Source organism: Colossoma macropomum, unplaced genomic scaffold (assembly GCF_904425465.1).
Source record: "Colossoma macropomum unplaced genomic scaffold, Colossoma_macropomum, whole genome shotgun sequence".
Taxonomy (NCBI): Eukaryota; Metazoa; Chordata; class Actinopteri; order Characiformes; family Serrasalmidae; genus Colossoma; species Colossoma macropomum.
Window position 1 is genome coordinate 39,429,452 of NW_023494795.1, and position 14,159 is coordinate 39,443,610.

The following is a 14,159-nucleotide window of genomic DNA, read 5'->3' on the forward strand; positions in this document are numbered from 1 at the left end:
TTTCCTGATAGGATTTATTTATTTTTAATCACTGTACTTCAAATAAAGAGTTTTGTTAATATTTTGGATGAAAGATCAAAAGGATCAGCAGAGAAGAATGTTTTTTACAACCTGTTTTACTCATGTTTACCTGTGTTGCCAATATTTGTGGAGGGTGCTGCATATAAGTAAAATTTTTTTATTTTCTATTAAAAATTACATGATTAAGGGACTTTATAAATAAAGTACTTAATAAACATTTAAAGACTTGATTTGAAGCTTATCTACCTTCTTTATTTGTATACAATTGCATGCAAAATTTTTGGCACCCCTAGCCAAACTAAACACGACCACAGCAGCAAACTAACATTTTTAAAATGTTAATGCACAGTTACTTTATATTTTATTAATTTAAAAACTGTGCCATGTGCAAAAGTTTCAAAACCCTTCCAGTTGTAACATCTCAGAATGTAACTCGTTAACTCGACTAGGTTAGGAGGGTCCAGAATTATCATTATGAATTGTAAATGATAATTGCCAGCATAATAAATTCTCTGACACTCAACAGCCATCGGCTCCTCTAAGCAGCTGGCTGAGGATCTGAAAATGAAGCAGACTGATGCCTACTAAGCGGGAGAAGGATTTAAAAAAATATCAGCTCACAGTTTCCAATGTCTCATGTTGTTAGGGAATGGCACTTAAGGGGAACTGTGGAAGTCAAGGCAAGATCTGGAACTCCCAGACTGAACTGCGTGTATGCTGGTTCAGAAGTGCAAAGCAAAACCCCCATATGACAGCAAGGAAGGTTTAGCTGACACAGTACTGGTGGAGCACCATTCTACAAACATGATCTTCATGGAAGAGTCATCAGAAGGAAACTTTACTGTGACCTCATCACAAAAGTCAGTGTCTTAAGTCTGCATTTTGAAAACAAGTGCTGTGGACTGATGAAGTAAAAATGAAACACCAAAGGAATGTTTGGAGAAGAAAAAGTGCAGCATTTGATGAAAGGAACACCGTGCCAACTGTCAAGCACAGATGTAAAGAAAGCTGCAAAGCTGAAGAAAAGTGACGGTAGTGAAACTGCACAGAACACTCTGGAAACAGCTGCTACAGTGAAACTGCATTTCAGTGGGGATTTTAAGCTGCAGGGTTGCTATGGCAACCTAAAGCATTGTGCCATTTCCCACATGCACATCTTTAATTTATTTATTTTAACCCTGTCAAGCAGGGTTGCCAGATTCGCGACTTTCCTAAAAAATCCAGCTAGTTTGACAATGCAGTGCGGGTGGAAATTCCATAGTCATGAGGTTTTGTTTTGAGTACTTCGGCCGCAGAAAAAGGTTTGAAAATTAAAGCGAATCATCTTATGTGTGTGTTCTGATCCTGGTGTTGAATAGCTGGCAACTCAAGGACTCACAGGTGTGTACAGGAAGAGAAGCAGCAGAAGAGAGCAGCTGGTCTGGACAAATATTGTTTTTACAAGATCAATAGAAGTGTTCATCAATGATATGAGTTTATATAAGATTTATCAGATGTAGAGATTATTTTAATAAGTAAGTTGTGCTTCAGATGTTTTCATTTGGACACATTCTGGGTCAGTTTCAGCTTTTGGTGGGGTTTCAGTAAACTTTCGGTTGTCTGTTCTGTTTCACACTGCAGGACGTATTTAATGTCTTATGTTTTTATTATAATAGTTTTTTTTTATTTTTATATGTTTTGTTCTGTTTTATTAAACTGATAAACAATCAAATTAGTCACTCAACTAGTATTTTGTGTGATAGCAATTACGTATAATCTCTGTTGCATGAATTATTACTTAAACATGATAAAAATGTTTTAATGTGTTTTTGGTCTTTAAAATTGCTTAAATAATGAAAATATTTAAAAAATAATAATTTTTCAAAGGGGGTGGTTGATAAATTGTTGCCATAGGGCAACCAAGTGCAATCATAGAAAGTACCATTTTCTCTTAAAACATCCTTTTATTGAAATTAAAACTAAACAAAAAAAAAGTTATACGTACTGAAATGTATAACTCAATATTTACCCAGATTAATTAATAGAATTTCAATTATGTGGATCGTATGGTCATAAAAAACAAACGCTTATATATACATGTGTAATAAGACATGGGGGCATCATTTTCTTGTTAAAAAACAATTTTATTTCCTATATAATTGAATGAGAATGATTAAATCAGCATGTTTTTATTGACTAAAAATGTACACAAAAGTGAACCAGCATAATTTGGGTGGGGTATCGCAATTTTTTCTGTAAAAACAGCGATGTAATTTATAACCCAGATAAAACTGTACAGTTACAAAATGTCTGAAATTACAATACATAAACAAAAATTATGTTTTTACCTTTAAATATAAAAGTTGTAAACATAGTCTCAGAATAGCCTAGCACTATATAGCTCAATTACAGTCCAATAGTTTGAATGCACACTGTTCACGTTCATATTTGCATATAGGATGCAAATTAATTTCACCATTTTACAAAAAACTTATCACACCTAAACTGGTTTTAATGATAAAAAATTAAAAGTTAATGTACCCCAAAAAGTATTCCTTTTTTTTCTTGGAGGAATTTTGCATAAATTCTGAATAATCAGTCGATTTTGGGAGCCCTCAGATCAAGACCTTCCCGGTATCAAGTGTCCTTGGAAAAAAAGTGCAAACAGGATTTCTTAGTCATGTGATGTCATCAAGTATTTGTCCTTTCAGAGTAAAAAAAACGTTTTTCCACAAATAAACAGTAAAACATGGATATTGTGTGGCAGCCAATGGCACAAGAAACATGACGCCATTGCACGGGTACATGGAAGAATGGATTCTAAATATCAGTAAATCCTGGAAGCAAATGTGACACAGACAGTGAAGAAGCTGAAGCTGAAAAAAGGCTTTTACAGCAGGCAAAGGATCCACAACAGACATTAAAATTCACCATCAACTATTTCAAGAAACACAAGCGGAATCTGTTGGAAAGGCACTCACAGCCCCTTAACCTAAAACCATCAAAGATTTGTGAGTAGAACGTAAACATGCTGTGCAAAACAGCCCAATAATATAGCAGAACTAGAAGTCTTTATTTTTTTCTACTTTTTAAATTAATCAAATTTAAAGTAACTGCATTTACATTTGCAGAAAATGCTTGTAAACAGTTTGCTGCTGAGTTTGCGTTTACGTCTTTTGACACCAAAAAATAACAAAATCTGTCTTTTGGGCCCTCGGCCAACCACAAACATTGCACTTTGGTTCCCCAAAACAAAGTTTTGGCACCCCTGTTGTACACATTTGAATTAGTTAAATTCTCTGCGTTCGTTCCAGTGTAGCTGCATTCAAGCAGCTCATGATGTGTCTTAGCAACCTGTCAGTAAATCTGCACTGTGTTGTGTCCTGTTTGTGTGTAGCTCTCTGCAGGAGCAGAAGGAGGACCTGCGGAAGCGTTTATCTTACACCACCCATAAGCTGGAGCTGCTGGAGAGTGAGTTTGACTCCACGCGGCAGTACCTGGAGACCGAACTGCGCCGTGCTCAGGAGGAGCTTGACAAATTCACTGATAAACTGAGGAGGTACGACCATCAGGAACAATAACAGACACAGCTGGGGGCTTCACAGCGGGAGGGAGAGAGAGGGGAACTGACTGCTCAGGGGCTCTGAGGTGGGGGAAGAGCTCAAAGAATCTAGCAGCTTTGGTATACAAGCGTACATTTGTAAATAATTAGTGTCATAACTGATTGATACAGGCAAAATAAACAGGGGGAGAGCAAATTTTGCATCAGTAAAAATTCTGGAGCCTGTCCTGACTCAGGACCACAGAACCGTTCTCCGTGGCTTAATGACATAGCTTTTTTGCTGATTGGTTCCATGTTTGTTCATCCTGTGTTACTCCAAACCCAAAATAAATAAGTTCAGTTTGTGTAAACGGTCAACAAATAAATGATAGCATAAACGACCAACCATTAATCTACCAACAGTTGTTAAACGTTAAAAGCTGCTGCTAACTAGGAACATGGAGCTAGTTAGCATTAGCTTAGCATGCTAACAGCTCTGCTCACCACAGAACAAGTTCAATTATGGCTAACAGAAGATATATTGACTCAGGTTTAGATGATGATGTCTCAACGCTTAAATGAACCCTGTTCCGAGCCGTTTGGATCTGTTCCAGCTCCTCTCTCCTAGTTAGCAGCACTGCTTGTTAGCTTAGTGAGCAGGCTACAGACCCTGCTGAAAAAATACAATTAGAACCATTAGGATTAAAACCTAAAATTTAGTTTTGCTTCCTAATAGGATTTAGCTTAATGGTCACTATTAGAGACCAAGTCTTTGCTGTAGGACACCTTTAGAGACGATTAGAGAACTTTGTAACAATAGATTGTAACAATAGCAGAACACTTTTGGGTGCTATATGGAACCCCTTTCAAAAAAGTTTTATTTAGAACTATATACAGCACGTTCTCCTTCAGTCTGAGGAACACTTTCATGATGCAAAGAGCCCTTTAATCATGCAAAGGGCTCTCTGGGTGTTCATGGTTCTATATAGAATGATATAGAAGAACTCCTGAAGAACCATCTTTTTTAAGAGTGTGGCCACTCCCGCCAGTGCAACTGTTGGTAATGGCCCTTTCAGTAAATCTGTCCCCTAGTCTTTTAAATAATAGAATGGATTCTTATGGCTGGATTAATATGTACACGGGAACACAAACTAAAAAGATATCAATGATCAGTTTATGTTTCAGGTTGAGTTTCAGAGTGAGCTGAAGGCCTCTACCTTCAGTAGATCAGTACCGTGGTGTTTTATATGGTTTAAGCTTTAAATATCAGACTGAATAAGCTGTCTCGTGTGTGTGTGACAGAAACCTGTTTTGTTTTTGTGTTTCAGAATCCAGAGCAGTTACTCAGCACTGCAGAGAATCAATCAGGACCTGGAGGACAAAATCCACAGAAATGTGAGTCAGCATGTTCAACAGACATCACACAGCTCTCATCTCATCACTGTCAGAACCAAACCTCACGTCTCTCACACAGGAGACGGAAACTCACTCATAACTTTAATGTACGTAAACGTGTGAGATTTTATTCCCAGTGTAACACCGAAACCGAGCATGGCTGGATGTGAAAGTAAAAATGAACAGTCCGCAGTCCGAGAGGTGAAAAACAGACAGAATCAGCAAAGAAGTTACACAAACAACAAACAGGGACAAAATAAATACTAATCAAAAGGTGTAATCAATAATTGTCTTGGTAAAGCAGACAGTATGGATCAATACGACCCATTAACAGTGAAATCCATCTCTAAAAAGTGAAAAGAAGGGTTAAATATCGAGTTGATATTAATAACGGGGTGCAGGTATGCAAACAGTGGGGCCAGTGATCATTAGGCCGGGAGTGCTGGGTGCTGATAGCTAAAAAGGAAGGTAACCACCAAGAGAAAGCTAACCAACAAGAGAAAGTTCACCACCAAGAGAAAGCTAACCACCATAAGAAAGTTAACCACCAGCTAACCACCAAGAGAAAGTTAACCACCAAGAGAAAGTTAACCACCAAGAGAAAGCTAACCACCATGAGAAAGCCAACCACCATAAGTTAACCACCAAGCAAAAACTGACCACCAAGAGAAAGCTAACCACCATAAGTTAACCACCAAGCAAAAGCTCACCACTAAGCAAAAGCTAACCACCAAGAGAAAGCTAACCACTAAGCAAAAGCTAACCACTAAGCAAAAGCTAACCACTAAGCAAAAGCTAACCACTAAGAGAAAGCTAACCACCATAAGAAAAAGTTAACCACCAAGCAAAAGCTAAAAGCTGACCACTAAGAGAAAGATGCAGATCCAGCAGATCCAAGTGAATAAAAACCTTCTTTAAGGTTCTCCATAAAAAGATCTAGCAGTAAAGTGAATAAGAACGTACAACAGCATTTTAGGGCCACTGTTAATAAAAATTAAAATAGTAGACTTCGAGAATAAAGTCTTAATATTTCGAGAATAAAGTTGTAATAGTTCGAGAAAGAAGTCGTAATATTTCGAGAATAAAGTTGTAATAGTTCGAGAAAGAAGTCTTGAAATATTATGACTTTTTTTCTCAAAATATTACGACTTTTTCTCGAAATATTACGACTTTTTTCTCGAAATATTACGACTTTATTCTCAAAGTCTACTATTTTTATTTTTATTAACAGTGGCCCTAAAATGTTCTTTAAGGTTCTGCGTGTAAAGTGCATAGAAACCTTCTTAAATGTTCTCCATATAAAAGATCCAGCAGTAAAGCAAAGGGTGCTCATTAGAATATTACACAACACCCACGGAGGTTTCTGGTCTGATCAGCAGTTTTTAAGCCGTGTTTTAATATATTTCTTTGTTGTTTTGTTTTTTCAATAAATCTTTGCTGGGTGTTTAAGCATCATAGAAACTGTGAATATACAACACTTATCCGAAGGAAACAACACAGTCCAGTTTAGAATGATTTTGATCTTGTTTTCTGAGAAAATATTCACTATAATACATATACATATCCATCAGTGTCTCAAAATTCCTTCATAACAGTGTGTGAGATGTAAACAGAGTGATTCAGAGTGGTTTGGTGTGAAATGGTTCAGATGTCTTTACAGTGGTGGTGATAGGAACCATGGGTCGCCATGACTACAACACAAATATAGACATTTTATTTACTATCCAAAACCACCATTGAACCTACACGAGTCTTCTGAGTTTATATGGAATCTTGATGATGGAAAATAGTGGAAAATCTGAAAAAATACATTTTCTTTGGGGACTATTTTGCCTCACAGCACCCTGCATATTATGTATCCCTCCACCATGAATGGATTTTAAATTCTCAAAACTATCGTAAAACAGTGTCTCAGACATCAGTCAGTGAATTCATAACCATTTCATGTAATAACTTTATGTGAGGGAGCTTTTTGGACGTCTCGTTCCTATCACCACCACTGTGAACAATTCTGACTCGGTAAGGTTCTCAAGTACAGACCGTTTCACACCAAACCGTTTAATTATACAGGAATTTTGGAAAATGTGTTAAGAAGAAAAGTAAACTCAAGCTGTGAATGCACTTTTGCACCAACTGAACTGTAATTGTCAACCACAGGTGTAGTAGCCCTGCATTACAATTGTATTTATGACCCACCAGCAGCGTTCTGTGTTTTTCATGTTGTTATTGTGTCTGATGTATAAGCGGAGGTTCTGAGCATGTGCAGTCACAGTATTGAACTGTGTTTGAGGGAATTTGAATATCAATACTCTGCTATCTGTGCTGCTGCTGTTAATTATAGTCTTTTACGGTAGCCTGTCCGCCCTCGCCTGGCAGACTGATAGTGAGCGTATTGTAGCAGCAGCTCTCAGGACTCCTCGTCTCCTGCAGGACTCAAACAGTGGGGTGTAATTAGCCAACCTGCCACCGAGCATTGTGTGACTGCCGCATGTCTTTATTAGAGACAATCTCAGGTTTCCTCTCAGTCTGTTTAAGCTGTATTTCAGCTCTGCACTCTCATACAGCGCTGTTTAGGTATTTGGTTTACAAATGTAAATGAATATGAATACATTATTCAGAATGAGCCGGTATTTCGATCTAAACAGGTGGCGTATTGTTTGTTTTTTTTACTGTGCAGGACTTTCGGAAAGTTTTGATCTGCACAATGCAGTTGCTGCGCACATCAAACTGAAATGCTGTTACATTTTCAGATTCATAAACAGCAATAATGATGTTTCAATTACAACCGTTGATAATGTATTTTAACAAAAAACACTTTGTGTGGGCCACACCCACATCCGGTCTACGCCATGCCCACTCTGCTTTACATCACACCCACTCTTTTTTGCCACATCCACTGTGGTTTGTGCCACACCCAGAGGTGTCACGCCCACTCGGTTTATGCCACACCCATTCTGGCTTAATCCACGCCCACTCTGTTTTATGTCACGCCCACTCTGGCTTACGTCACACCCACTCTGCTTTTACGCCACACCCACTCTGCTTTTACGCCACATCCACTCTGTTTTTACATCACACCCACTCTGCTTTTACGCCACATCCACTCTGTTTTTGCAACACCCACTCTGGTTTTTGCCACACCCATTTTGGTTTATGCCACACCCACTCTGTTTTATACTACACCCACTCTGGTTTTACGTCACACCCACTCTGCTTTTACGCCACATCCACTCTACCTTTACACCACATCCACTCTGTTTTTGCAACACCAACTCTGGTTTATGCTACACCCATTCTGACTTATGCCATGCCCACTCTGGTTTATGCCATGCCCTCTCAGGTTTACGCCACACTAAGGCCAGTGTGGGACTACAGACTGGGAGTTACAGGACGCAGACCAGCCCACCTTAAACTCTATCTGTATTTATAAATCTGTGCATTTTCATTTTCTTCATTTCTTACTCTTATTTATTATCCTAATCATATAACTGTGGCACTTAACTGCGACCAGCCCACCAAGAAATCTCCTGACTCTCCTGATTAAATAATCCTGGTGTACACCACGACCTCTTCTGGTGTACATAATGCCCACTTGTAGTTTACACCACACCCACTTCTAGTTTACACCACACCTACTTCTAGTTTAAATCACCCTCACTATTAGATTGGTTTACACCACACTGACACCATACATGCTTCCACACACTTAAAAAAGATGGTTCTTTAAGGGTTCTTCAGTAAAGAAAATGGTTCTATATAGAACCATGAACACTCAAAGAACCATTTGCATGATTAAAGTGTTGTTTGCATTGTGAAAGGGTGATTGTTGGAGAATGTGCTGTAATGAACTGTAGTTCTATATAAGACCTTTTTGAAAAGCACCCAAAAGCATTCTTCTATTGTTACAAGCTTGATGAAAGAACGCTTTTGGGTGCTCTTTTGAACCCTTTTCAAAAAGGTTCTATATAGAACCGTCTACAGCACGTTCTGAAAAATACTTTCACAAAGCAAACAACCCTTTAATCACGCAATGGGTTCTTTAAGTGCTCATGGTTCTATATAGAACCATTTTCTTTATTAAAGAACCCTTGAGGAACCTTCTTTTTTAAGGGTGTAGTTTACACCACGCCCACTATTTTTATACCACGCCCACTTATTGCCCAAACCTGATGCTGATACAGATGTTTTGAGCATTAAACAGATACAGATGTTCTGTATTACATCTTTAATTTGGATTCTTAAACATGTCTTACAAAAGTAAATCTCCTCACATGTAATTATCGGAGATTTGTCCAAATTCTCTCAGCTAATTATCCACTTCAGGCTGTGAGGAGACTCTCTCTGTACTCCATAACTGCTCTGAATCCACTGTGGGCAGAATTCATTACTTCCACCATCATTAATGATATTAATATTTGGAGTAAACAGTTCTGAAACTGATTTTCCTCTTCACTGTTTTAATACACTCGCTCTCTCTCTCTTCCCAGTCACAGCACCATGATGATGAGAAGAGAGCGCTGAGTCGGGAAATTATCGTCCTCAACAACCACCTCATGGAGGCCAAGATGACCATTGAGAAGCTGAGGGAGGACAATGTAAGAGCTGCCTTGCACAAACACACAGATATTAAAGAGCTCATATTCTACATTTCACTGGTAATATATTTTCCTCCTGAGATCCACTTGTGAAGTCTGAGTAGTTTTATGTACCAAAAACACCCAGAGTTAATTTTTACATAACCGTTTTTCAGCCTCTCTTTATCCCTTAGTTTTGTTTACTGCAATTTTAATGACATCACAACCATACTTAATTTAAAAGCTCTTTTTACAGTCTAGTTTCCATGTATGGACTGTCTAAATTGGGGAATGAATGATATGAACACACTGTTACAACTAAGACCCTCAAAGTACATGCACTATATGGACAAAAGTATTGGGACACCAATACATTACACCTACAGGAACTTTATGAATCCCATTCTAAATCCATAGGTATTAATATGGAGTTGGTCCCCCTTTGCAGTTATAACAGCTTCCTCTGTTCTGTTAAGCTTTCTACAAGATTTTGGAGTGTCTGTGGGGATTTTTGCCCATTCATACAAAAGAGCATTTGTGAGGTCAGACACTGATGTTGGATCTCCATTCTAGTTCATTCCAAAGGTGTTCGATGGGGTTGAGGGCAGGGCTCTGTAAGGGTCAGTCAAGTTCTTCCACATCAAACTCACCCAGCCACGCCTTTATGGACCTTGCTTTGAGCGCTGGGGTGCAGCCATGCTGTAACAGAATAGGGCCTTCCCCAAACTGTTCACACAAAGTTGGAAGCACAGTTGTCCAAAATGTCTTGGTCTGCTGAAACATTAAGATTTCTCTTCACTGGAACTAAGGGTCCTAGGCCAACCCCTGAAAAACAACCCATAGCATTATCCCTCCTCCACCAAACTTTACAGTTGGCACAATGCAGTCACTTCACAGAATACATTTCCACTGCTCCAGATTTTATAAGGTTTTATAATTTATACCATTTGCATGGTGAAATTATTCTTCAGATAGATGGAGAATGTGTTGTGGTTCCATATAGCATCGAAAAGGGGTCTGCTATTGTTACAAGCTTGAGATCATAACAACAACAGAATACTTTTTAGTGCAGTATAGAAACATTTTCAAAAAGATTCTATATAGAATCATTTACAACACATTCTTCATCAATCTGAAGAACGATATCATCATGCAAAGAACAATTTAAGCATGTAAGTGGTTCTTTGAGAGTTCATGGTTCTATATAGAACCATTCTCTTTACTAAAGAACCCTTGAAACTTTCAAACACAGCACTCCAAAGCGTAAGATGATGTTCAAAAACGGTTTAAAGTGACACTCTAGGTGAAGTGTCTTACTGTACAGTCAGTTTTTCCTGTAGGGAGTAAAACTGTCACAATCTGAATCTGAGTAACTCTAACATCCCAGTAAAGCGTTTCACTCTGCAAACACAGTCCATCTGCACTAATGAATGTCATTAGATAATAGGTAAATGAAACAGAAATTAATATGAAATAATGAAAGACCAAAAGACACTGTCCAAATTGTAGTTTGAATCTCACTTTAGCAAATTCATTAATCAGTGCTTTCTAACAGCATTCCAAATCTTTTAGTCCGGATAACTTTCCATTCTGTTTTCCTGCTGTGGTGTCCTGAGATGTTAGTTTAATCCTAAAACTCTTTCTTTGGTTAAACATTTTACAGATAATACATTAAACATGTACAAAATATTTTTGGCCAAGCAAATTAAATATAAACGTCCTCTTGGCTGCACTAACACTGTCCTTTTCCAAAATTGTGGGTGGGTCTCCTGGACTGCCAACACCATGAGGGGATGACATGGAGTTAATTTTGTGCTGAAAGCTTTAAATAAAATAATAAAATCCGAATGCAAAATGTAAAATGTCAAAATGTGCAAAGTATTTTACAAACACAAATAATGAGGGTCATATAGAGAGTCTGCTAAAGGGCTAACTAACCTGGCAGTGTTAGCTAAAGGGCTAACTAGCCTAGCAGTGCTCTCTAAAGGGCCAATTAGCCTAGCAGTGTCTACTAAAGGGCTAACTAGCACAGCAGTGTCTGCTAAATGGCTAACCAGCCTAGCAGTGTCTGCTAAATGGCTACCCAGCCTAGCAGTATCAGCTAAAGGGCTAACTAGCCCAGCAGTATCAGCTAAAGGGCTAACTAGCCTAGCAGTGTCAGCTAAAGGACTAACTAGCCTAGCAGTGTCTTCTAAATAGCTAACTAGCCTAGCAGTGCCCTCTAAAATGCTAACTACATGAGTTTTGCAGCAGTTTAAGTCTGTGTATAACTCTGCTCTGGCGACAGATCCACACGGTTTCAACTGTTTCTTGCCTTAAATCACCTGATCCAGCTTATCAACTGATTACGGAGCCCTTCATGAGCTGATCAGGTGTGTTCAGGAGGAAATCACTGAATCTGTGCTGCTGTAGGTTGAGGCAAATAACATAGCGCTGACATGAACACAGTAAAGAGTGAAAAATACAGCAGATTACTGCCAGCTCCAAGTTACTGCTGCCATGAGACAGCTGATAGACAGTCATGTTTAATCACTACAAAGATAATAAAGTTGATCTGTTATGGTTGGCTGTTACATTCTGGTAGTCTTCACATTAGTACTGTAAACTAAAATGAAAAGCAAAAGTGAAAATGCAAGGTAAACGTCTGTTAAAAGTGGGAGGTGTGCTGTGAGAACACAAATGTGGAACTTCAGAATACCACATATTTGAGAAATGACATCTGAACCTGACGTGAGCAGTTGGGTCCCACAGATGTTTCAAGCTCTCATTGGGGAAACATTGATTGTGGTTGTTTTGACATTCTGACCACTGTCTCTCTGCAGGACCTGTACAGGAAGGACTGCAACCTAGCCGCTCAGCTCCTACAGTGCAACAAAACTCACTACAGAGCACAGCTCTCAGAGGTCAGACACACCACAAAACTACAGAGCACAGCTTTTTGAGATCAGATACACCACAAAACTCACTACAGAGCACAGCTCTCTGAGGTCAGACACACCACAAAACTACAGAGCACAGCTCTCTGAGATCAGATGTAGTACACAACTCACTACAGAGCACAGCTCTCTGAGATCAGATGTAGTACACAACTCACTACAGAGCACAGCTCTCTGAGGTCAGACACACCACAATATCTCTACAGAGCACATTTCTCTGAAATTAGAAACATCACAAAACTCACTATGGAGCACAGTTTTCTGAGATCAGATACACCATAAAACTCACTACAGAGCACAACTCTCTGAGATCAGACACAGTGTAAAACTCACTCTGGAGCACAGCTCTCTGACATCAGACAGTGCAAAACTCACTATAGAGCACAGCTCTCTGAGATCAGATACAGCACAAATCTACAGATCACAGCCCTCTGAGATCAGATACATACAAAACTCACTACAGAGCAGCTTTCTGAGATCAGATAAACCACAAAACTACAGAACACAGCTCTCTGAGATTAGATACACCTCATACTCACTACATATTTCTCCTTTTGGAACACTGAAGCATGTAAGTCTATTCTAACAGACCCCAAAAATAAAATTATGAACACTGAAAATGAGCATAATATATCCCCTTCAAAGGAATCACAGGGATCAGCATGAGTATGGAAACCTGGCCAGTTGCTTGTGTATGCATGTAATTATGAGGTTGATTCTCCTTGATGAAAAGACACTGATTACATTTTAAACTTCATTTAACATATACACTGCTCTGTGTTCGTGCTGAGAATAAATGAAAATGTCAGTGATTCTGTTACTGTATGCATCCTCGAAGAGACTTGGGCAGAGATTGAAAGCGATCAGCAGTAAATTCATTTCTACTCCTTCTGTGGATGATGTGTGAGCAGGAGGTTTTACGCAGCTGCAATAAAGAGCACCTGATCTGAAGCCGAGAAATAAACAGAAACTCATTTTCTGAAAGCGTCGGTAGGACATGAGCTCCCTTCGGACCCTCAGCAGGGAGGTAATCTGGGAGGGTAATGTGGGATTTGTCTGTGACCCGTTTTTGCTCTTCTGCTGCTGGAAAACAAGGACTTAGCCTTAGACTCAGTGCTTATTATCATGCACTATAATTAGTCTGGTATGCTCTGCTAGCTAATTAGACTCTCTTTACATTTCTCCAGTTGCTATGGAGAAAGAACTGAAAATTAGAGTATAACAGCAATAGATAGATGCCTCATCAGTGGCCACTGTTTGTCATTTACTTGGGTTTATTCTTGTTCGTTTGGTTTAATTTAGTTCTACAGCTCTAAATGCATACCAAGCAACACTGACGCAACATTTACTGTAACGCGCACAGCGTTCTGTGTTTTCCTCAATTGATGCACCTGATTCCGCTCGGCTAATTACCAAACACTTCATGAATTTCAGTAGATCTGTAGGTAAACTTTGAAACGTGACAGATTATCTGTTTCATGCACTTTGTAAGTGCAGGCATTAATCATAATTACAGAACACAAGTCTCTTTCCTGCACACTGTCTCCCAAAAACATGGAAAATAGCAGTTGATTTTTGCGCTTCCTCACCTCAACTTCTGTGTATCCCTTCTCCAACAATAAGCTGCCAGGCCTCTGGCTAGAACTGGTGCCTAATCTCATAGTATTTAATGTGTATCCACCACTAAAACACTGGTTCTTGCAGTCAGAGCTA

General features: G+C 38.9%; 1 protein-coding gene across 1 annotated transcript in view; it reads left to right on the forward strand.

The window, feature by feature from the left end:
• The window catches only part of si:dkey-174m14.3 (uncharacterized protein LOC563117 homolog), a 45,980-nt gene that overhangs the window by 28,702 nt on the left and 3,119 nt on the right, over positions 1 to 14,159 (forward strand). Inside the window, exons 2-5 of the mRNA XM_036582411.1 lie at positions 3,398 to 3,559; positions 4,870 to 4,936; positions 9,424 to 9,531; positions 12,333 to 12,413. Of these exons, the coding sequence (XP_036438304.1) occupies positions 3,398 to 3,559; positions 4,870 to 4,936; positions 9,424 to 9,531; positions 12,333 to 12,413 (418 nt within the window). The remainder of the gene's footprint in view (positions 1 to 3,397; positions 3,560 to 4,869; positions 4,937 to 9,423; positions 9,532 to 12,332; positions 12,414 to 14,159) is intronic.